Raw genomic sequence first — 23810 nt, forward strand, 5'->3', positions numbered from 1 at the left:
GGCTGACGGTTACCGTGGGCGTCGTACTTGGGCGGACGCCAGATGTACCAATCGCGTTTGTCGTTTGTCTTCGAGGAGCGCGACTCCTTGAACCAAGCGTGCTGGTCCGAGGTGTGGTTGATGACGAGATCGAGGATGAGCTTGATGCCGCGCTCATGACACTGGTGGATGAGTTGGTCCATGTCGGCTACGGTTCCGTAGGGAGGGTAGACGGATTCGTAGTCGGAAATGTCGTAGCCCATGTCGACCTGGGGAGAATCGTACATGGGAGAGAGCCAGATGGTGTTGACACCGAGAGACTTGATGTAGTCGAGGCTCATGATGATGCCCTGGATATCGCCCATACCGTCGTCGTTGCTGTCACGGAACGAAGCGGGCCAGATCTGATAGATGATGGCATCACGAAACCAAAAAGTTCGCGAGCTCGAGCCGATCATCGAGTCGTTCGAAGGCATCTTGCAGAAGCAGAAGCGCCAAAGACCAAGCAAACGAAAAGAAAAGAGAGATGAAAAAGTGTAGCGTCTACCGGAGCAGGGGATGCAACGTCACAGATGGTGGTCGAGGATAGAGAGGCAAACAGGTTTAAATGAGCAAACAGGTTTAAATGAGGCAATGTAGTTCTGATCTTGTTGGCCGGGGTGCGCGCTCCGAGATTTGACGCCAAAGATCCTCCGAGCAGACACGACTCAGGCGGCAGCGCAAGGCAGCAAGGCAGCAAGGCAGCTAGGCAGCTAGGCAGCTAGGCAGCTCAAGGGGCAGCGCAACGGTGCGGCGACTCTTGATAATATTCACGATTGTCTGTTTCTGTTTCGTGGAGAAGAAAAGCGGGGGCGATTATTGCCGAGACTCGGCACAAAGTGGAGCGCTGTGGGGGCGTACGAGATGCGATACGAGACAAAGACAGAGTCAGCGAGACAGAGCGAGAGATCTGCCGATGCGCGTAGCTTGGCGGTGAACCCTGACGAGTCACGAATGTGGAACGTGGAGAGCGCTGACGGACTGTATGTATTTCGCCGAAGTCGACAAGAGAGAGAGCCAAGCCGTAGCCGTAGCCGTGGAGGTAGCAGTAGCCGTAGCAGTAGCAGTAGCAGTAGCAGTAGCAGTAGCAGTAGCAGTAGCAGTACTTGGCTGCTCAATGTTGCCGCTCCATGCTTCGTGCTTGCGACTCGAGACGGAGAATCTTTTCGCGGGGAAAGATGGGGTAACGAGGGTACGATCTGACATGGGTTGAATTTGAGCGGCTTGAGATGCCATGTTGAAAAGCGAGTCACCAAGAGTTGACCGTTGCGAGTAATCACGAATAGAGTCAGTACAGTGTCAGCCAATCGTGACTTGTCAGCAGCAATAGCCCAACATGCAAGGACTACCGAGCACAGCCCGAATCCAAGACGACGGACGAATGAGAATCGAGAATGCGATGGAGCCAAAGCGAGGCTGCACCGAGACTTGGCCATTCGTGATTCATTTAAATCGAGGATTTTGAACTGTGATTCGTGATTCGTGATTTGTGAGTGGCGCTGTACGTGCCAAAAATTATGGGACCGTGTTAAGTTTGCGTGGTCTGCCATTCCGCCGAAGATCTTCCGTAGAGTCAAGAAAGAGGTAGAACCGCGAACAAGCGGCGCAGAGCGCAGCTGAGCTGAGGCTGCCAGTCTGGCCGAAGATGTACCGCCTCGGCAACGTCAGGCAGTCACGAATGACGCTGACCAGTTCCGAGGCTGGAGGGTTGCGCATGCCAAGACTGTGCGCAAAAGCGCGAGGCGCGATCAAGGCAACATCAACAGTCGCGAGTGAGTGCATGCAGACTCGCTGCAGGGTCCATGTCCCGCGTCCATCCACGAGAGCTTGGCTCATCGCTCGCTCCGTCGCTTGATTCATGGCTTGAGCGCTTGACCCGTCGGCTTGGCGTTGGCTTGCAGACAAAGCGCATCAGCACTCAGCTGCGATTCTGTTTCCATTTGAGTCGTGAGCTGGATGTTGTATGTCTGGGGTAAACCTCGTGACTCGAATTCATCAAGTTGGCCAACGTTGACCCGCTCATTTACTGTGCTGTACGATTCGATTCGATTTGTGGATTGGATGCAGTTTGGCTTTCTCTTTTGTCGGTTGTTTGATGCGCCCCCCTCACTCATCCACTCTGCTCAGCTCTGGTATGAATCCGAGTTCGGCCAACGCTAGACTGAGGACGGCAGAGCAGAGGACAGAGCCTTAGGGTCAAGCAGACAGTCGTCAGTGCGCTGTGCAGCGTTGCGCCACATGGTTGAGATCTGTGTCTCGTCGCCGTGTTGAAAATGCAAGCTTGACTAGTTATTAATAAGCATGAACCGATATCGCAGTTAGAAATTCGGAATTGGCGAGTGGAATCCGACCGAGCTCTCTCCGGAGGCCATCCAGTAGCATTCGTGATTTACGGTTGACGCTTGTTTTTGGCGTGTCAAAGGAGCAGCCTCGGGCGATCTTGCGAGAAGGGTTCCCGTGGTTTCCCGTTTCCCGTTTTGCGTTTTGCGTTTTGCGTTTTGGTTTCGGCATGACTTTGCGTGTTGTTGTGCTGGTTCGCGTGGTTCGCGCGGTCACGAGTGAGACTGCTCTGCCGCGCTCGCACGGCGCGATGAGATTCGTGATTCGTGAAGCGTAATGCTGTGGCACTTGCGTTGCCTCGTGACATCCCCGCAATCGCTTCTCTGTATGCGCACACTCTCTGTCGGCGTCACGAAGCAACTCACAAAAAGTCGCATGACCGAGTCAAGACCTTGACTCGCTCAACGCCGCTCTCCCGATTCAGCGCTCAACCCCGCACACGTTTGGCCCCATCCATGTCCTGTCCCCATGTCCCCATGTCCCCATGTCCCCATGTCCCCATGTCCCCATGCCCCCATGCCCCGTATTTGGCAAACTTTCTTTCTCCAACACTCACCGCTCACAGTTGAACAGTCGACAACGGTCGGTCCAAGCCGCTGCTGCTTCTCGTCGCACTCGAGATTCGGTCTCATGCCACGCGCTCGACTCACCCCGCATTGCCATGCATCATAGCCCCGTACGAGCAGCATAGCGTCGTACCAGCATCCTGTTGACCTATATTATCAGCGCATCTTGGACGCAAAATAGTCTCGATTCATCACTCATCCTTCCCCATCACACCTTGCCCTCCCTCTTCCACCGCCACTGCCTCTTTCCTCCACCTATCCACGCTCTGCCTATCTAGTCCCACCATGGGTCTTATTCAAGGTCAACAGGTCGCACGCATCGACTCCAAGGCAGCTGCGGCCATCGCCTCAAACGTCGAGGATTACGATGCGCTCGTTCACGATGCTGCCGAGGCTACGCGCTCGCAGGAGCAGATGAGCCTCCGCAAGGCGCTCAAGACCTACCCGAACGCCATCTTTTTCTCGGTCATCCTTTCGCTGGCCGTCGTCATGGAGGGTTACGATACGCTGCTGATCGGCAACTTTTTCGCCATGCCCGCATTTGCCAAAAAGTACGGCGTATGCGACGCCACAGGCAAGTGCGAGATCCCGGCTCCCTGGCAGTCGGGCCTCACAAACGGTTCGCAGGTGGGCTCCATCATTGGTCTGCAGCTCACCGGTATCGCATCGGAACGCTTCGGTTACCGCAAGACCATCCTGGCTGCACTGGTCGCCATGACGGCGTTTATCTTTATCCCGTTCTTTGCTCCTAACCTCACCGTGCTGCTCGTCGGTCAGATCCTCCAGGGTCTTCCCTGGGGTGTCTTCCAGACGCTCACCACCTCGTACGCCGCCGAAGTGACGCCGGTTGCTCTTCGTCCCTTCCTCACCACCTGGGTCAACGGATGCTGGGTCGTCGGTCAACTCATCGCCTCGGGTGTTCTGCGCGCCACGGTTAACCGCACCGATCACTGGGCCTACAAGATCCCTTATGCGATTCAGTGGGTTTGGCCGGTGCCCATCTTTATCGGCTGCTGCTTTGCGCCCGAGTCGCCCTGGTGGCTGGTGCGTCAGAACCGTCTCGAAGATGCCAAGCACTCGCTCCGTCGACTCGCTGCCAACGACCGCGAGTTCTCCGAGCACGATGCTGACCAGACCGTTCAGATGATGATCCACACCAACGAGCTCGAAAAGGCAGCTGCCGAGGGCGGAAGCTACTGGGACTGCCTCAAGCGCACCGATCGTCGACGTACCGAGATTGCCTGCGTCGTCTGGCTGATTCAGGTGTTCTGCGGTGGTCCATTGATGGGTCTCTCTTCCTACTTCTACACAAAGGCGGGTCTCCCCACCGATCAGGCATTCAACTTGACCATCGGCCAGTTCTCCATGGGTCTCGTCGGCACGCTCAGCTCTTGGTTCCTGCTTCGAAAGATTGGTCGTCGTACGCTCTACCTGTACGGTCAGCTGGTGCTGTTTGTGCTCATGATCACGATTGGCGGTCTCGCTTTCAAGTCGGACAACACGGGCGTCTCTTGGGCGATCGGTTCCATGCTGCTCATCTTTACCTTTATCTACGACTTGACTGTCGGTCCCGTTTGCTACTGCTTGGTTGCCGAGATCTCGTCGACGCGTCTGCGTGCAAAGACGATTGTACTGGCACGTAACGCATACAACATTGGCGGTATCATTGCCAACATCCTTTCGCCCCGCATGCTCAACTCGACCGAGTGGAACTGGGGTGCCAAGGCGGGCTTCTTCTGGGCAGGCACTGGCTTCCTCTGCATCGTATGGACCTTCTTCCGTCTCCCCGAGACCAAGGACCGATCCTACGGTACACTCGACATTCTCTTTGAACAAAAGGTCTCGGCACGCAAGTTTGCCTCGACCGAGGTCGACATGTTTGCCTCGCACACCCAGGCCGCCGTCGCCGCGCAGACCGGCTCGATCGACGAAAAGGCCAGCTCGACCGACAAGGTCGACAACGTCGTCGCCAACACCTCGGGCCTCGGCTACAAGTACGAAGCCTAAGCATCCGCCTCGATTCGGCCATCATACCACATCTCGACTCCTCGTTTCTCCTGGTCCTTTTGCCATCCGCTTAGCTTTGCTCCTTTTTGGTTCACCTTGACGCTATGCTTTCTTTCGGCTTGTCTGCATGTACAAGTACTTTCCCTCAGATACTTTGAAACGGGTCTTATTCTTGGCTGATCCATGTCCCAGTCTGTGCACCCGTCCCATCTTGCCATTGCGCTCTCGCCCGCTCGTCCTGTCTTGAGTCACCAACACTCACGCTGTGCTCTACACTGCGAGCAGAGAAAGCCACGTTGAAATTCACATGCATTTCTTCCGCCGCTCACGGAGCGCGCACACAGTTGACATTCGTGATGGGTGATTACAACGTGCATGTCGCGCGTACGATTGCATATCCAAGTCTCGTGAGTGGAGCATCACATGTGCGCCCTACCCGCCACGGTACGCACAAGCGCAGCAGCTCCATCTGCCACCAAGCCAGCGCCGCTCGCGATGCTCGAGCTCGGCGGCGTTACCACTATCGTCCGCACCTTCTCGTCCCGCGCGTTACACCGATTCAGCATCCAAGCTCGACGTATCGCCTTGATGACGTGCGCCGAGCCGCCACAGGTGTCCTCGGTTGACAACCGCCATCCTTGCGCCACCGGAACCAAGCGACGGTCATGCTTCACCGAACCACGCACAGCTTCCTCACTGCTCATCGTCGGCAGCTGCAACCGCACCGCCGAGTCCACTCCAACAGCCTGTGATCCAAGCCGCCGATCAGCCAGAAACGCTCGCATTCCGAGACCGACGCATTGCGGCTCGTGTACAGCGCCTGGTGCATGTCGCCCATCAGTCGACACAGCAACAACAGCCAGCCGAGATAATATTGATCGAGCAACTGCTCCCACATAGCCTCGGCTGTTGGCTGACCACTCGTCCCCCGGCTAATGCATCGTGTCGCCCAAAAAGCCGAGCCAATCGCGGAGCCGACAGCGTCACGCTCGTTGACCATGCTGGAGCCTTCCCAAGTCGATCCCAACCATTCCGAATCCGTTCCGTTCACGGCGACGTTGCTGCGGCCAGATGTGGACGCATCTATTCATGGTCCGCAATGCGATCCAACGTCTTCGTGTGGCCATGATCGGTGATCGCACCATCGTTGTGAGCGGTGGATGCTGGTAATCGGGCGCTAGAGCGCTTCGTCGACGCGGGCTGCTGGATGCGAGGCTTTGCTGTGACTTGATTGCAATCCTGCGTTCCAGCAGCGTTGGCTCGGTGCAGGATCGATAGCCGGTACTGCTGGTGCTGCCGCGATCGGTTCTTGCGCCGCTGGCGCGCCACGAGTGCGAGCAGCACCGGCTGTGCTCTTGGCTCCTGTGCGGTTGACGCTGCGCCAGCGTGGCTTGCGTGAACAGGTGATGCACACCGCCCCAGCTTGGGCGCATTGGCGCACGCGCATACTCGCTCATCGCATCGCCTCTTTCGAGCTCGGCATGCGTGTCGCGCATGCCACAGACGCTTGCACTTCAGCGCAGTCGGATCCGCCGCATCCTTGTGCTTTGTGCCAGTGACAGAGTGTGATCGACAGCAGTACGGTCAAGCATCAGTGCGAAACGCTGCTTGTGGACGTGCGGCTCAGCCCAAGCAGCTAGATTGGCGTGGGGCCAAAGCAAGCTCAAGCCTGTGACACAAACGCGGCAACTCATGCGGCCAGACACACTCCGAGCCACCGTTTGACTCTTGTCGCTCAGCCTGCATCTGTCCAACTCGTACTCTGCACGACATGGCTCGCATTGCTCAAGCTAGACTTGGTTTGACACGGGCAAACGCAAAGCTCCACCCAACGTGCAAAGTCAGCTGCCACAAAGCCACCTAAAACCGAGGTCAAGAGATCCACCGCACAGATCGAGAATGATTGTCTCCAATCTTGAACCACCCTCACGCTGGTGTGTCTGGCGACATTCCCTCGCTCACACTAGGCTGAGCGACCGGCTTTCTTGCTCGGATCGAGCAAACTCTCTACAAGCAGGCACATGCACATGAGCTCCAATGGTATTGAATGGATGATCATCGTACCAAGAACCTGGTGTGGTCGTTGTTGTTATTAATGCTGCGCTCAATACTCGAGCAGCGTCCAAGGTGCAATGGGAGCTTGGATGGAGAGCCATTCCCAAACCCAGAGCTGTACAACAGAGTGCGAGTGGATTCTGATGGGGAGCGAGAGGCAAAGCCACAAGCCACAAGTCGATACGACGAGCGATACATATACTCATCTTGCGCCACAGGCAGCAAAGGCTCCGGTTCCAAGCCAGCCAGACGAGTCCGTCACGAGTAACTTTACAATCGAGCAGAGCACAATCAAGAATCACGAATGCTGCAAACGGAACTGAAAGTCAGAACAGTATTTACAGTCGGCACACTGACCCGATCGGCACTTCGACTTGAGCTACCACTTCTCGCCACCGCTTATCGCAGTACCGCCGCAATCACGAATATACCCTGCGGTTCGCTTCGGCTCGCCTCGTCTTGCGATTCCATCAATCGTGAATGTGGGGACTGCGAATCGACTCGTGACTTTCCTGTCAATAGAAAAATAATCTGTAATCAATCGTGAATATTATGATGGAAACCAAAACAAGCCGCGTGTGACAGCCCAACCGAAGCGAAGCAATTCGATTCGATTCGGAGCTCAGCTAAAGTACCCAGAGTGACCGACGCTCGGCTGGACGCCCGCTCCGAACTCTAGCATATCGTGTGAATGTGCACGGTCCCCAGGCGGTTGGCGGATTCAGTTCAGGAGTTACTCAGTCTAATTATCTCTTGAAGTATAGTGGTTTAGCTTCAAGTGATTCAGCTTACTTAGAGTTAAGCTTGATCATCCAAATTTCTTGTTGCAATCACGAAAAGTTAGTTAGCTTCATCAGGAATTGTGATTCACAAATCACGAAATTGTTAGCCTCCTTCTATGCCGCCATACAGAAGATTGAAAGTCCGCCTTTTGTTCTGCAACTCATTTCGAGCTTCGCTGCTGTGCTGCTGTGCTGCCTCACTTTCACAGTCGTGAGTTACTTTGTAAACCCAATCTCGTTCGCATTCACGATTCACGATTCCTACGACTATTTGAGGAGACAGCGGGTCTTCCTCAACGACGCTCGCCCAATTCCGGCACTGCCTCATTCATGCGATCGTGAGCTATCTATCTGTACAGACCCCCATCACGAATCGTGAATCACGAATGTGGCTCTGAAGTGACTTGACGCTTGATCGTACGCTGATGTGCTACTTCAACTGATAGCCAACGTGGTCTGTCCTCTTCACCCCATCCATCCTTTCCAGTGCAAGCTCTGCACCGACGCAAACATGGAGACTCGCGCAGTCGCTGAAGACGAGGCCCGTCAACCGTTGCTATCCAACCAAGATGATTGTCACCGTCCTGCCAACCAAGAGCAGCTCAACAGCCATGCGCAGACTGATTCTGCCACAAAGGACGACCCCGACGACCCCGATCAGTGGCACTGGCTCGAGCGTCTGATTTTCAAGACGCGTCTGCGTTTCTACATCTCTGTCTGCGTATTCTTCGTCTTCTGGACGCTGATCGCCTGTCTTGAACAGAGTCCAATGATGCCATGGCACGACAGACGATGGCCTTGGAACAAGCATCCTGACTATAACAATGACGTGGGCTTCTGGCGTGCCCTCTCAAGGCTTGAGGACCAGCCGTTCTGCCTTCCTGATCTAGAGCTGCTCCAGCCGTCCGACATTAGTTTGGACCGAGATGACTTGAACGCAGAAGCTCGATGCGCTTCTCAAGTTACCTTTCGGTTGGACAACGGTACCGCCTCCGTTGGCGCCTTCTCTCGATTGCAGCTGTCTAGCCTTTTCAATTGGATCGGCGCCGACTTTGACAGTCTGGCAGGCTCGACAGTCCGCGAGCAAGCTCGTCGCTCTCGCGAATCTGTACAGCTCGTCATGTCGATTGCTGGAGGCGAGCCTTTTTACACAAGAAACGCCAGTACTGCTGCCACAAGCAAAACTGAACGTAGCTTTCGTAGCCTCCAACTTTGGAGAGCCTTGCAAAGGTTGAGTCTGAGTCTTCAACATCATTCTGGCCAAGCCATCACCGTTGAAGCTCTTCTAGTGGCTCTGCAGATGGATAACAGTCGTGTTGTATCCGATCCAAGCCGTACCGATGACGCTTCGCTAGAAATCCCTGTGGTAGAGACGACACTATTCGACACGCACAAATTCGTCCAGTCCCTGGCGGCTACCTATCACGGCTTAACACAGTCGTCCAATAAGACGCTTCTCGATCAGCGCGTCGTTCGCGACTACCTTGGGCCAAAGTCGTTTAACACGGATGGAAACACGGCGAATACGCGCTCTACTTTCAGCACAATCCAATGGAACGTACGAGGCCGCGGAGATGGTGCGCTTTATGCTGTTGGTCGTCGGAATTTCTTCAACTCGATGCAACGCGCTGGCAGATCGCTCCACTTTCATGTTCTCAACGAGGTCTACAGCGATCAAGAACTGTCCATCTTGCTTGATCTGCATCGAGGCGTCGTCATGACTGCAAGCGCCCACCTTGTACCTTTTAAGGATGACCAGCCTTCCAGTAACAACGGCACTCCGCAATGGGGGCAGTCCGAACGCAGCACCAACGTCTGGGACTGGATGCGTAAATCGTACGCCAACATTCAGTATGAGCTCGATTCGTTTAAGGAGAACCGACGCTGGCGTGCTGTGGGCGGCACGTATCGATTTGACAAACACGCCTCTCGTTCCTCTGCAGAAAGCGTATACGACTGGCTCGAGGTGGACATCGAGCTGAGCGAAACAGCGTTGTGGATCACTCGAATCGAATATGCTCCCGCAGGCAATCAGAGCACGTCGGGGTCGGGATCGGGATCGTCACTATCGGTGCTCAAAAAATACAATGCAGGCGGAACGGCCGACTTTTTTGCAGGATGGACCTGCGCGGACTCGATCGAAAAACTCGCCGACTGCTATCGTCCTCGTATGGGTGACGATGACAGTGCATGCTTCTGCACTCAGTCCAAGTTCGGTACGCGCTCCAGCTATCGTGTCGGACTGTGGCGCTTACTCGCCTCGCACAACCACACCATCTACGAGATCCCGCGTGGTGCAGTGCGGCTCGACACTTACAGCTACATGGATCAAGCGCAAGGCGGCTGCCCTGCGCTCTGGAACCGCTTCAACGTAGATCCCGTGCCCGAGATCGAGTCGCTTGGCTACAAAATCAAGCTAACCGAGCCAGTACACTTCGCGAATGGAAGCGTTGCTCACCAAGCAGAGCTCGAATGGCTGGACAGCGCACTCACTCTAACGCGGATTCGAAGCACCGAGCCTCGATACTAGCGTCTTGCAATTCATACCAGGATCTTGTTCGTGCTCGTCACGCCCTTGGTTTGTCTGCCGTCTGGAATCTGACTGATTTGTCGTGAGCTACTTGGCGATTGACGTCCGATGCGCCGATCACGAATGGTGAAGCGAGCTGGACTGCGCTTCCGTTTCTGAGCTTTCATTCACGATTTGCACGCATCTCGCCGCGGTGCAGCGTTGCTGCAGCTTGAGCCTCGCGATGAGACTGTGCTGGCCACCCAGACTGTTGCGAGTGCTGCTGTAGGCGCGGACGAACATGGCCGCCGATAGGCCGCACTTGAGTGGCGCACCTAGGTGCAGACTCAACAGACCCTACATGGCAGCCGTGATCGATCAACACTGGATCCATCAGCGGACGCGTTGTTGGCCGCCGATGCGGCTGTCTCGGCTCACCATCTGCAGACGTCTAGAGTGGCTCCCGACCAGCATGCGCATGACGCTACGGGGTCCTCGAGCTCCCAAGCCGTGCCCAGGCCAGCATGCACTTGCACCCTATCCTGTATGTCTTTCGCGTGCAGGCGCCCAAGACAAGTCGCGACCACCAGAGACACAACCCGCTCGAGCATCTCTACAAGCACGCCAAGCTGTCCGTCTCACATTGTCTATGCTGCCAGCTTCGCGTGTATGTCAAGGTAAACCGAATCGCCGGACGCGCTTCTATCGACATCGACAACGATGAGAGGCTCGAAATTGCTTGATAGGGCATACGCTAGTATGGACCACGAGCAATCCTGAATCTGATACATGATTGATCAATCATGGATTTTGTGATCCGTCTTTCTGTTCATATTCAAACGAAACGAAACGATTTCGACCAGCTAAAGCAGCAAGATCGTTGGTGCTCGAAAACAACGGATTGTTGATAAATTGAATTTCTATCAAATGCTCCTAAGAACTGCTCTTCAAAAACTCAGAATCAAGCACAAAGCAATCCACAAATTCATGATTAGGTTGCATGTACCTAGAAGTCTTGTTCGTCTCAGTCATATCGTAAGGAAGGAAACGTTTGCCCTCGCAGCCACTTCCAGAGCCATCCGGATGTCTACAACGTGGGGGATGGGTTCGCGGACGGCAAGTGCTGGCGGTTGCTGCTCCGGATGGCTCTTGTTGTCCACCCATGGTGCTTAGATTTCTTACAATGTACTTTGAGATAACATGATTTCGTGTTTCTTGTTTGCCCCCGAAGTCTGTCGCGAATCATACCATATTTTGGTTCTGCTAGCTTTAATATGCATAGCTCAAATAGGTGATCAAGTCTCTCATAGTCACATGATAAAAAAAAGATTTGTGAGAAAAGTGTCCGTGAACAGCCGACCCCTCAGACAGTCACATCGTAAAAAAGGAAAAATCCATGCGCAACCACCCGGGATATTTACGATATGCATATGACCTGAATGGGCGCTGGTCAGGCAGGTCAGTTGCGATTCATTGCTTGAGGTGTGGCTTCGGGGACGGATGTATTTCTCCCTGAAAGCCGCGGAGGGCTGTTGCACTTTGGCGATCTTGTAGATGCAAGCAAAGACAACCAACAGTCGCGGCCTGGTGGGTCAAGAGCGATGGCAGCGAGCAACGGAGAAAGCAGAGGCAAAACGGCCTTGGGCAGAAGATGGGAGGGCGAGGGCCGTTGAAGTGTTCTCTTCATGCCTGTGAATTGCCGAGCGTTCGTTCGCCTAAGGTTCAGATAATTCGCTCCAGTAATCGTCAGTAATCGTAAAGCTCAGTTCCTACGTGTGTATGTTGCGCGCTTGTCTCTAAAGAAAAGGGCAACAGCTTTTCCCTGGACTCTGTCCTATTCATCACACCGCTTCTTCCACCCTTTCCTTCATTCACTTATTGACAATGGCAGCTTCACGAGCCGTTGTGAGAGTTCCTGGAGCTCCCCTGCTGGAGCGAGCTTGCCTTCTCATCGAAGCGTATCGAGTCCATTGGAGAGATACCATGGTTCGCGCTGACAAAAGCGGAGATGATGACCTGTACGGTGAAGCCGCTGGTCCTCTGTACGACTGCCGGGCGTTTCAAGGCGCCATCGATCCAGAACGGTTCGACAACGCAATGAGGGAACACGGTGAGTGTTCACAACAACCTCAAGTCTTCTATGCCTACCATAGTACTGACAGTATCCTTGCTTTCTAACGCGTGGCAGGAGGGCAAACCAACGACGACCGCTTCTCGGAACAGGATAGAATTGCTGAACTTCTCTCAATCCACAAAAACACGAAAGCACGATTTGCTCTGGCAGAGGCGATCCTTCTCGACCAGCAGACAAAGAAGACAGAGGATCAAGAAAGAAAGACGAGGGGGTATGATGCCTTCCTTCGATTCTTGTCAACCCCAGGAGTGGATGACAAATTCATTGACGTAGCGGTAGAGGTGTGATGTCACCCTGGCCGTCGAAGTAGAATACTTTTGCAACTCTCTTCATTGTATCTGATTCTGATAGCTGTCACGCACGAAGGGATGAACCCCCACACAACACGACAGCAGGACTGAGACGCGAGGTTCCAGTCGAGTTGGAGATGCGTTGACTTCTGTGGTGCGGTAGCTCGGAGTGTCTCGAAGCACAGAGAGGAGTTGCGTTCACTTTGATATCGTGGAACCTATTTAAGCGAGCACCGCCCGCTTCCTTGCACGGAACCCTGTCGCCAAATATCGCATCGTTCAACTCTCTTCCCCTCGCGGATCTACTGGCGTTATAGCACTTGTCAGATCGCAGGTTTCGCCGTTTCCACAAAAATCGCAGGTGCCCGTCTCGGACTTGCTGCATTATGCGATCGCCCTACGTGACGCCAGTGTTCATTCCTGGACAAGTGCTTGTCTCTGTAGTCCGCATAACAACAAGTCGATCGGCACAATCTGCCGTGATGTACGTAGACCAGCACATCTTTTAGCGGACTGTAAGGGGTCGTTGTGGCATGTTCTCCCTTCTGATGAGGTCTTGCGAAACAACTCCGGAAGAAGGCTCGGCAATGGTGCTCCGCCGACCTCTCAGTTGGGCTGCCTCTCGAGCATTTCTCTTAAAGCCTTTTGTGGATCACCGAGGAGCACCCAGAAGACGCAACCCGGTCAAGAGTCGCCTCAACGTCCTGTAGGGTCATCTCCGGGCAAACAGCACCTCAAACACACACTTGCAAAAGAGCTAGACCAAAGCGACGAGCACGACAAGGCTATATACGCAGCTCCTCGTCAAACTTCTACCAGTGTCCTTGTCCCTCTTCAGCCCCGTCTTTGTGTTTGTCTCCTTTCTAGCCAAACAAACCTTCTCTCTCACGCAACTTCAGATGCGTTTCGGCGTCGTACTCACTACCCTCCTCTACGCCGCTCTTTCTGCTAAGGCTGTAAAGCTGTATAGGACCGGCAACGCTTCTACGGCAGTCCCTAAACTCCGTGATGGCGACTTCAAGGAGCCGGAACATGGCATCATTCCTCCTTCCGATTCAGTAGGCGTAAGTAGATCGATCTTGCGACTCGGGCGAGACGGGATCAAGGCTGACATTCACACCATTTTAGCTCTCTTGTGATTCCGTGCGAGCCAACGGATTGGGAGGATGCAAGAAGAATTGCTGGAGCATCGACTCTTCGGCCTTCTTCAACAATCTCAAAGCCATCGAGAATCCCACCGCCTGTCACTTCAACCAAGGATATCCACCGTCCCCTGTCCTGTCTGCTCCGAGTCCTGGCCTATGCGCTGAACGCCATCCTCCACGGCGAGACTCCCCTCCTCATTGTGATGGCCACAGGATCAGGCAAGTCGGCCCTCTTCACGGCTCCCCTCTTCTGGCTGCGGCCGGCATCAGTGGTGGTGGTGGTGGTGGTGCCGTTTGTTGCGCTCATCGAGGATCTCATCCACCAAAGCAGAGGGATTGGCATTGTGGCCAGCAAGTGGGCAGGCTACCGGTGCTCCGACAAGGTGGAAGGAAGTGCTCTTGTCTTCGTTGCAGCAGAGAACTGCTACTCGGAGCCGTTTGGGCTGTGGATCCAGAGTCTCCAGCAGCAAGAGCGGCTGGCTGCCCTCTTCTTTGATGAATGCCACGTCGCCATCACACAAGTGCACTTCCGGCCAGTGATGGACAAGATCAAGCGGTTGATGTCAAGTGTGGCGATGCCTCTATACTTCCTCACTGCCACGCTGCCACCGTCCATGGTGACCTCCTTCAAGGAGTCCCTGATGCTCCCACAAGACGATGCAGGTCTGATCCGGGCCGCCACCAACCGCAAGAACGTCTCTTACTTGGTGAAGCAGGTGGCATCAACAGCACAACTGCCATTCTGCCTCCAGAGTTTGCTGCGTGCTCATCCCTGCGGTCCGGTGATGGTGTTTTGCAAGTCAAAAAGCAATGCAGAGATGCTGGCTGGCGACCTTGGCTGCCCCTTTGTGGCATCCGAGATCGAGGCTGAGCGCAAGATGGCCACGCTCCAGGCATGGCTCACGTGCGCAGCCACCGAGACCGGAGACACGCTACGCTTCATGGTGGGCACTTCTGCCATTGGCACCGGCACCCACCCACCTCATGTTCAGCTTGTGGCTCAATACGGTGACGCCTGGGACTTGGTCAGTTATGTCCAAGAGTCCGGCCGGGCGGGTCGAAGCGGTGGTCCAGCCTCTGCGGTGCTGCTGGCAACCCAGCGTGCGCATGAGGTCACCCTTCAGGAGTACATCCAGGAGAAGATGTGCTGGCGCTCGGTCCTTTCCACGTATCTGGATGGCATGCCGGTGACGTGCCTCAGCCAGCCTGAGCTGGCCCTCTGCGATCTCTGCAAGTGTCACGTTGCTGGACCCTCCACACCGCCTGCAAAGGGGATTGGCCTGGACTCGCCTCCACCGTCAGAGAAGCGGGACCCGTGCAGCAGGCAGGTGCTTGATGGTTTCGCCGCAACTGCATGGACACTGCAGGAGCCAAGTCCAGGCCCATTGACCTTTGACAACCCGGCCTTCGACCATGCACTGCTCCCAGATACTCCGCCCAAGGTGGATGCCACCAGGATCAAGGCGTTACTGGATGGCTTCACCACCATGTGCACCCTCTGCTATCTCTTCTGCTGCCAGCACACGTGTCACGGTTCGAAGGGGATCCACCACCGCTCTCAAGACTGCGATTGCTGGAAGATGCTGCCAAGGAACGACGGTGAGCGGATCAACGGCTCCTACATTGGCAGGATCAAGGCACGCATCCAGAAGGCCAAGAACATTGCATGCTTCTCGTGCTTGGTGCCGATCCGGATTTGCCACCGCGGCAGCAGCACGGACGGCCAGACGTGGTGTACTCGACGGTATGCTGATATCGTCTTACCGGTTGTTGCTGCTGTCTTACGCAGCGAGGATCACTATGCAGAGGTGATGCAGCGGCTTGGGTGCACCTTCACCAGCGTCAGCCATGTGGAGCAAACGCTTGGTACGTCGGTCCCATACTAAGGGGAGCGTGTTCTCCTTGCGTTTGCCCTCTTTGTCGCTGCTGTCGAAGCTGTTGTATGATTACAGTGTAACGTCCATCCATCCCAGCGATCATTGGATGGACGGTGAGCTGTGAGCTGAGGGGGTTGTCACAAGAGTGCAGGCATGGGCTTGAAGAGACTCCATGCCTCCCGACACTGCTGACGATAGGCTTGGTGCCCATCGTCAGAGGGATCGCAGGCACGGCCACCGTCTCCTTTCCACTTGGCAACGTCGGAGGACATGTTCATGGTCATCGAGCCGCGTGTCTCTCCATCGAGGAGAGGAGAGTTGACGTGGTGGAGGATGTGGGAAGGAAAGATGCTTCTGGTTGCAGATGCTGATCGATCGCTTAGGGCACCACTGCACAGCTTCCAGCGCTGTTTGCCAGCCAAAGCATCTTGGGTACGTTGAAAAGGATGTGCACTGCTTGACAGCTCGCCTTGGCCGCTGCTCTCATTTTGGGGTGCAAGTCCCCGTACCACTGTAGCACGGCTGTACGGTACGGTACACAGCACAGCCTTCCACACAAGACTAGAACGCAGATTGTACAGCTTGGCTATGCATCCTATCCAGGGACCATCCATCGTGTAGGGTTACATCTCCTAGCCGTAGGCAGTGGCCGCGTAAGTAATGGACAGCTGTTGGCGGGTGTCAAGGACCGGGTGCCTGACTTCCGAGCTCGTACGTAGACTTGCCTTCGCTTCGAAGTCAACTGAGCTCGTACACCGCGGATTCTTGCTGTCGAAGTCGACGGGTCCTTGTGGCCACCCCGTTCAGAGGCGGCGTGGCACGCGCTGGCGACGTTGAAGGTCTTGGAGAGGTTGATAAGGCTCTCGTACGAAGCCTGGGTGGCCTAGTGACTAGTACGAGAGTGGGTGGTCAGCGACGATCTGTGTCGACGCCAACGTTGAGGGTGTTGAGGCTGGTGTAGGTTCCAGACTCGCGGTTGAGGTGCCGCTACGGTGTAGGTGCCGTACGCTAGTGGAGGTTCTAGCTGCCGAACTGTCGATCGCACGAGTATATACTGCAATGGGATTCGATTGCAGTAGACGGACTGAAAAGACTGTAGACTGAGCTTATGCTACGTAAAGAATATGATATGATATGATATGATAGAGTGGATGGGTTTTCACCCTTCCACAAGTGTGAGTCGAGAGACTATATAGTGCGGCCAGCGCTGACAGCGACGCCTCTAGCCTCGCTGGTCTGCTCCCCCTCTTCTTGCTTGACCCACGACTTCCACATGAACCTGCAGAGGTGACGTGACAGCTACGCTCGGTCCTCCTCCTCGCACCCCTATTCACGATCGGTGCCCAGCCATGGCCGCCACCATCGCCTGCTACTATTCTAGCCGCCGTATGCGCCGAACAAGGCTTTAGCCCTCGTTGGTGGCGTCGTCCTTTTGCTTGCGTGACTTCTTCGGCTGCGATCGCTCTACGCAGGTGAGCTCGAAGCTGAGGCCCTCCTCCGTTCGAAGTCACTCGACCTTGAACCCAGGAACGGCTTGCGTTCGAGGTGGGTTCTTTCCACACCGACACCCCCTCCGGCTCCACTAACTATCTCGGTGATCGCCTGCGACCACCTTGTGCATCCTCCACACCTTCCTTGGACGTCACCCTGTAACACATACTTCCTACAGCGCACAGTCACTTGTGCAACAAAGGGAGTTGGCCGGCCCCGTTGTTGCAGCCGGTCTGACCGCGGGTACCAGTCAGCTGGAGGGCCGTCCCCTGTCAAAAAGGTGGCTTGGGCTGTCAGGTAAGGCAGCGGTGTGGGGGTGACGGCCAGCCGTCTCCAGCCAAACTTGCGTAGTGGCCGTCAACCACTTGGCCAGTGTTCGCAGAGCAACGGCCGCTTTGAAGCGACGGCTGGCCGTCTCCCGCCAAAATGGCGAGGCGGCCGTATGGCACTTGAGCAGTGTCCGCAAAGGGACGGCCCCTTCGAAGGGACGGCCGGCCGTCTCCAGCCAAAAAAGCTGGATTGGGCCGTAAGGCACGTGAGCAGTGTCTTAATTTCCATCCAATTCGTGATTCACGTCGCGCGGCTGTCCGAAATTTCAAACCGTGCCCGCGACGGCCCCGGGCCTAGGGTTAGGGTTGACTCTCAGCGTCGAGACCAAGCTTAGAAGCAATCAAAGAGTTCGATCCCTGAAGAGGAGCACCTCCTGAACGAGCTTGAACAGACGCTCATGTCTGCAGTCTTGGGACCGCTACGCAGTCTCTTGCGTCCGATACTTTCTTGTCGCCAACTTATCTCCAATCAATCACCCTAACCCAAACCCTCACCCTAATTTTAATTTTAATTTTAATTTTAATTTTAATTTTAATTTTAATTTTAATTACATATGAACTGATCCGTGTCCCTAGATCGCGCCAGAAAACAAGGTTCACCCATGTCTTATACACCCATCTTCCTTTCTGGCGCGCTCAGGACAGTTCGCTTAGCGTTCGCCGACGCCTTCGTTTCCCACCCTTCTCCGTACGCAGCATGTACTTTTGCTCTCTCGGTGCTCAACCGGCTCCCCTGCGGGGGCCTGTGAGCTTTGGAGCCACAGAGCCTCGTAGCTCCACCCGCAATCTATGATGTGTCTCTATGTCTCGTCTCGCCTCATATGATCTCACCCTCTCTTTTGCTCTATTCTGGGTGTCTAGGGTCGGAAAGATTGCTGTTAGCTCATAACATCCTGCATACTTAGTGTGGCAACTTTGGCTAACCTCACACCAGTCTCGTGATGTCTCGTTGCCGACGAAAGCGGCGGCACCGCCGGCAAATTGCCGCAATCTTGGCCGAGGTAACTCCATCCATCAACTTGTTCGAGTATCTATCTACATAACCTACGCCTTCCATCTCTTCAGCATAGCACCACGACACGCTGAGCACACCACGCCATTCTCCGAGTTGCCCCGCCGTCACGGATGACAGCAATCCGCAAGTTGGTCCACTTCATGCTCTTAGTCTGATCATCGCAATAACGACCGGGAATCTCGTTTGCTTCCAGAAAAACCAGTTCGGCGACTCGCAAGCGCTCTGAGAACCTAGCATAGTGATCTGGTGGCAGAAGCACCGACATCGGATGTCAAACGAGTCGTCAAGTCCACATGCTGCGGGCTCACCCAAACACCAGCTGGTCACCATCCCATCTAAGAGCATCACTGACAATTAAGCAGGTCGAGCAGCCTGGAAAGCGTCGCTGCACTGTGCTTCTGTTCGCAAAGCTCATCTCCTAACGAAAGGATAAGAGCCCTTTTTTTCACACACACACGCACCTACACACAACGTGCACCACTTACACTCATCCTCTTTAACATAAACACTGACCAAGATGGCTTACCAGAGAATTTCTAAGTCGGCAACCCCATCTATGGAGAGCCAGTCACAAGACCCCTACATCGCGCAAGATCCTTCAGTGACATCCCAGTCCGAACGAATGGACGACGACTTTGCGCAGCCTGAACAGCACACATCACAGGCCCTCTTATCTCGAATCGAACACAATCCAGCTGCTACACGCGTGTTCTGGTTCTTTGTGGGTCTTACTTGCGGTGCAGTCATCTCGGCAATCGTGATCATCCCCATTTATCAATCATGAAGCGACTTCTACTTAACCTTACCTTTCTGGCATCTGTATGCGCTGTGCTAGCAGCTTGGGCATCCCAGCTGCTGTGGTATAGTTTTGGAAACATCACTGGAGGCCTGAACGCAATTGCAGGAAGCTGTCCTAAGAATCCAAGAGCCTCCTGTGCCATTGGTGCGATTCAATTTGTCATGGGAGTGATTGGAGCAGCTGCAGGTGCGTACGGTACCTACTTTGGAGCGTTCAAACGTGACCTTGACGGCTCGCCTGTCTACCACATCCACGAAAAGCCGAAATGGCCCACTCGTTCTTTCAAACGCGGCGTGGACCTCAGCGATATGCTCCGCCAGCACAACGCATCGGTACCTGCCAAGATTGTGTATCATCATCTCGATGGAAGTGAGACTGTAGGTCTTTACCACTTTAACTCGGAGACGAGAATGCACCACACATTTGCTGATATGGCGCTGACTCACAACCTGACTCGGCGCGAGGTGGTTGGTGGTAATGACGGTTATGGGGGCTCAATCCATGACGACAACACTGCGACTTACAGGAATGTGGCGCATGGAAGAGGCGACACAAATGAATGGGCACAACTTGCCTACGATCAAATGGACGGAGGCAACAACGATTCTGTCTGCATGGGAATGGTTGATCCTGATAACAACGAAAACGTTGCCGTCGTCCGTTTGCAGCCTGCCACCAACGGTGATTATAACGGCCTGAACACTAACGCTTGCAATGGCCATGGTTTCCGCAAAAGACAACCCATACCGGAATCAGATGGAATCATTTGCCAGCAACTTTGCGTCGTCACCTCTGGTCCGAAGAGCCAGTGCCTCGAAGCCGGCGGTGGTTGCCTCGCTACGAACGGGGCCTGCGGTGCCAACCTCAACCAGCCAACACGAGCTTGCGACGGCATCGTCTGCGGTATGCGACGCCAGTGCGATTGACGGTTTGCATCCATCAAGGTTCTCTCGTCATTGATTGCTTAGCCATCTGACTCTACTCAGCTCCGCTCACAAGTCGCTCAAATTGTCGCGATTTCGACTTGTCAAGTCCCTGATTCTCTATGCCCTTAAAGATTCTTCAACAGAATCCCGTTTTTCATGATCCATCTGCTGTATGTACTTACGAAGCTGTTCACCAAGCTGTGACATTCAAATTTCTCAAATCTACTTCGAAATCGTCAGATGTATCGAATTGCTTTTCTGCACAAGAAAAGGACAAATTCGAAGATTAACGTATCGTGCGTAATACTAGACCGTGTGTCGTTGTTGTCCAAAACTCTCCCGCCAAATGCCCATTTTACGCACTTTTTGGACCATCAGTTCTCCATCACATCTGCATGTTAGGAGACACGGATTGGTGCAAAGTGATATTTGATAGCAGAAGAGAACCACGATCAACTTTCTGGAAGGGAACAGCAGCATGGTGAGGTGTGAGTGCTCCGGGAAAATTGTGAGATGACTGAAAATTGATGGTCCCCAGTTCCGAGACTCGAAGATGAATCAAAAAAAAATGCAACTGCTGTCCCTGTATCCAATTGCCTCCACATCTTTTGACAGCTTCTCGTCATCGTCACAAGCAATGGTTGCCTGATCAGCACACGGCAATGAGGTCTCCATCCCCATTCAAGCGCAACGGCTCGCCAGCCAAGCACAGCTCAAGCCCTTCACAGAGCAAGCGCACCAAAGCATACCGCTTGTTCACAGCAGCGTGTACAGCAGACAAAGAGGCACGGACCCAAAGTGCAATCAAAGCCCTCGAAGCAACATCAAGTCGGACGTGATCTTCAACATGGATAAAACAGGCTTCATGCTTGGAATTGGTGCAAGGTAGCATGTTGTTGTCCCAAAAGGACAGGTCCACTTCAAGGGAGGTTTTGGAAACCGACAGAGTGCCATTGTAATCGAGTGCACTGGCTCAGCTGGACATGTGTTGCCGCCACTTGTCATCAATGCTGGAAAGATTCACGAGACGGTGAATTCAGACGCATGGTGAAAATTGGTGACAACTTGAAGAAGGAGAACTATTGTACAAGCAATGCAATTGCTGTTCATTGGCTCGAGCAGATCTTCAATGTTCACAGTCAATGCGGTCAAGGAGAAGAGTGGCGACTTCTCCTTCTCGATGGACATAGCTCCCATGTATCAAGCATATTCGTCGACGCCTCTTGGGCCAGGGGCCTCGCACCCATTTGCTTTCCTCCTCATGTCACTCACATCGTGCAGCAAGTCGACAGAGCCCCTTTCTGCAGCTCTTGACTATTTGCCTGGATGCAACATCATCTACAACGGCCCGAACTCCGGGCGAGGATTACGACCGGGCTGTGACCCGAGCAAAGTCCCTGTGATGCCTTGGAGCAAAATCTTCGGGAAGAACGCGATCAGCATCAGCACCAAGTCCAAGATGAGCATGTCTTCGATATCCAAGACGACCAGTTCCAAGAGCCAATCCACGAGTACGACCAACTCCAAGCCTGGTACGACGGCCAAGAAAGAAAAGCTGACTTCGACTCGCGAGAAACGCCATCCCACTAGGTTGACTTTGGGTCACTGATTTGCTGATTTGCATGCTCGACGAGGCTTGGCCAGGCCAGCTGTTTCAAGCAGCGGTGCAGTCTAGCCCGGACCAAGCAGAACGGTAGAAGCAATGAGTCGACTTTGCTGTCAAAGCATAGTCCATGTCCCTGACCCATTGTACAGCGCAAGGCGCATGCCAATCGTGAGTTCGAGGATTTGGGCGCATCCCGCTTGGTCACGCCAAGCTTTGTCGCAAGCAACACCAAACCGCTTGTCGACTGGCTCATACATGTACTCTCTCACGTTTCTCCGGCCCTCTCGTCAAACGCTAGTCTCGCTAGCCTTACCGAGTGGACAAACGGCGCGTCACGAATGCTTCCTACTATCTGTCTCGTTGTGCGTATTCCATGGTCGGATGTTCCGTGTTTGTGTTCCGTGAGGCAACAATGCAAGAAGCAAGAAGCGTGGAGTGGTGATCGTGAATCACGATTTTCAATGCTCTTTTTTAACCAGGGTTAATGAGGCCATATTCACGATTTTGTTTTGTTACAAGTTAAATTTACGATTGGCTCTCCACAAAATTCACGATCTGGCAACTACAGAACAGACCAAATTGGGAGCGACTGCGTCAACAGGATGCTCTTAGTGATCAGATGCAGTTGCAGGGTCAATCACGAATCTTACGATTGGCGGTACCGACCAGTGAGGTGGGTTGCCTACAAGACAAAACCCTGCCGCAGAACGTGATTCGTGATTAAGCTTTCCAGACTCTAGTATCTTCTCACTTGCGATATTCGCCCATCTGCGGCCACAGGGACGTGAGAATACGACATCCCGTTCGATCTGGGTATATATCTGCGGCCATAGAGACTTGAAAATACCGCATCCCGTTCGATCTGCGCAGTCAAGCAAGTCGTCGCCTAGTCAGTACTGCGGTGGGGGACCACGCGGGAATCCTAGGTGCTGCAGTTACTTTTTGTTTGGGGAAAGGCCCCGTAGCTTAGTCTTTATACTAGCCGAGAAACCGTTTGTTCTACATTCAAGTTAGGGAGGGTAAATCTTGCTCTATCCTCCGTGAGGTCTTGCAGGTTCACGCATCATACTCAGTCCTTTATCTCGTATGACTCTTCTGAACCACTCCTCGGACTGATTCCCTTAACAAAAAAATGAATACATACAAACAACATATTCGCAACAATCACGAACCACCGCATGCTGCCTTATTAATTCACGAATCGTTTCCCATTTTTTTTTGTCTTATGTCCCATGTTCCATACCCGTATTCCGTGTTCCGTGTTTTAAGCCATCCTATGCTAAGCTCAGGCTTTTGCACAGGTCGGAACTCGGCTAGCGGCTGCCGCTCGGTGAGGAGGCCGATGTGCTGTGCCAAACAGTTATGAGTCGTGAGTTACTTAGCCGCACTTCTCTCAGACCTCCATCCATACTGCAAATAGCAGCTTGCTTCTCACCTCCTCTCATTGCCCTGCAAACGATCTTGTGGCTCCAACTGGACCGAGGTCCTTCTCTTTTTGAAGCACCGGCGATGCCTGACACAGGCTCCAAGTTGAACGACAGCCAGAATGGCGATCGACAACTTCGTGTACAACGCTGAGCATGGTGTTATCATCTGTCGGCAGTGTGAAACCTGCCTGGTTCCCAGAAAGACCAGCTGGGTCGGTCACCTCCGAATTCGTCCACACCATATGAAAGGCGAACTCCTTGTTCGCACCATCGAGCATTTATCTAGCTTTGGCCATCTGAGCAGCATCAACGACTTGCGCCAGCGTGCAGCGGCCAGACGCCGACAAAGACAGCCATGTCGGCCACTCGACAGTATTGCTCTCTACAAAGGCTACATGTGCATCTGTGCAGAGGCGTGCGAATACAGGACACGACGACTCGACAAGGTCAGCATCACATCAGGGTTTCACGAAAGAAAAGCAGCAGCACTCTGA

The 23810-nt window shown here is 54.0% G+C and overlaps 10 protein-coding genes and 1 non-coding gene across 11 annotated transcripts in view; 9 read left to right on the forward strand and 2 right to left on the reverse strand.

The window, feature by feature from the left end:
• Window positions 1–455, reverse strand: part of UMAG_15026 (putative maltase) — a gene marked incomplete at both ends in the record, with an annotated part of 1880 nt that extends 1425 nt beyond the window's left edge. Inside the window, one exon of the mRNA XM_011394058.1 lies at window positions 3–455. Coding sequence (XP_011392360.1) covers window positions 3–455 — 453 coding nt within the window. The remainder of the gene's footprint in view (window positions 1–2) is intronic.
• A 511-nt stretch (window positions 456–966) lies between these two features.
• Window positions 967–1254, reverse strand: UMAG_12319 (uncharacterized protein; the record flags this gene model as incomplete). Its single annotated transcript, XM_011394055.1, has 1 exon — window positions 967–1254. The coding sequence occupies one exon, from the start codon at window positions 1252–1254 to the stop codon at window positions 967–969; it is 288 nt and encodes a 95-aa protein (XP_011392357.1).
• A 1955-nt stretch (window positions 1255–3209) lies between these two features.
• UMAG_05972 (putative Maltose permease) lies at window positions 3210–4931 on the forward strand (the record flags this gene model as incomplete). Its single annotated transcript, XM_011393994.1, has 1 exon — window positions 3210–4931. The coding sequence occupies one exon, from the start codon at window positions 3210–3212 to the stop codon at window positions 4929–4931; it is 1722 nt and encodes a 573-aa protein (XP_011392296.1).
• A 423-nt stretch (window positions 4932–5354) lies between these two features.
• Window positions 5355–5831, forward strand: UMAG_12030 (uncharacterized protein; the record flags this gene model as incomplete). The annotated part of the gene is made up of 1 exon (XM_011394048.1): window positions 5355–5831. One exon carries the CDS (start codon window positions 5355–5357, stop codon window positions 5829–5831), a length of 477 nt encoding a protein of 158 aa, XP_011392350.1.
• A 2448-nt stretch (window positions 5832–8279) lies between these two features.
• UMAG_05974 (uncharacterized protein) lies at window positions 8280–10298 on the forward strand (the record flags this gene model as incomplete). The annotated part of the gene is made up of 1 exon (XM_011393995.1): window positions 8280–10298. One exon carries the CDS (start codon window positions 8280–8282, stop codon window positions 10296–10298), a length of 2019 nt encoding a protein of 672 aa, XP_011392297.1.
• Window positions 10299–12161: 1863 nt separating this feature from the next.
• UMAG_12031 (uncharacterized protein) lies at window positions 12162–12698 on the forward strand (the record flags this gene model as incomplete). Its single annotated transcript, XM_011394049.1, has 2 exons — window positions 12162–12387; window positions 12466–12698. The coding sequence occupies 2 exons, from the start codon at window positions 12162–12164 to the stop codon at window positions 12696–12698; spliced, it is 459 nt and encodes a 152-aa protein (XP_011392351.1).
• A 1351-nt stretch (window positions 12699–14049) lies between these two features.
• On the forward strand, window positions 14050–15732 carry UMAG_12032 (uncharacterized protein; the record flags this gene model as incomplete). Its single annotated transcript, XM_011394050.1, has 1 exon — window positions 14050–15732. The coding sequence occupies one exon, from the start codon at window positions 14050–14052 to the stop codon at window positions 15730–15732; it is 1683 nt and encodes a 560-aa protein (XP_011392352.1).
• Window positions 15733–19075: 3343 nt separating this feature from the next.
• UMAG_05976 (uncharacterized protein) lies at window positions 19076–20283 on the forward strand (the record flags this gene model as incomplete). Its single annotated transcript, XM_011393996.1, has 2 exons — window positions 19076–19279; window positions 19411–20283. 2 exons carry the CDS (start codon window positions 19076–19078, stop codon window positions 20281–20283), a joined length of 1077 nt encoding a protein of 358 aa, XP_011392298.1.
• Window positions 20284–21376: 1093 nt separating this feature from the next.
• UMAG_12320 (uncharacterized protein) lies at window positions 21377–21892 on the forward strand (the record flags this gene model as incomplete). The annotated part of the gene is made up of 1 exon (XM_011394056.1): window positions 21377–21892. One exon carries the CDS (start codon window positions 21377–21379, stop codon window positions 21890–21892), a length of 516 nt encoding a protein of 171 aa, XP_011392358.1.
• Window positions 21893–22712: 820 nt separating this feature from the next.
• Window positions 22713–22827, forward strand: UMAG_16232. The gene has a single exon (XR_897746.1). It is a non-coding gene; the product is annotated as a 5S ribosomal RNA (ribosomal RNA).
• A 608-nt stretch (window positions 22828–23435) lies between these two features.
• UMAG_05977 (uncharacterized protein) lies at window positions 23436–23810 on the forward strand (the record flags this gene model as incomplete). Its single annotated transcript, XM_011393997.1, has 1 exon — window positions 23436–23810. One exon carries the CDS (start codon window positions 23436–23438, stop codon window positions 23808–23810), a length of 375 nt encoding a protein of 124 aa, XP_011392299.1.

This window comes from Mycosarcoma maydis, chromosome 20 (genome assembly GCF_000328475.2).
Source record: "Mycosarcoma maydis chromosome 20, whole genome shotgun sequence".
Lineage (NCBI taxonomy): Eukaryota > Fungi > Basidiomycota > Ustilaginomycetes > Ustilaginales > Mycosarcoma > Mycosarcoma maydis.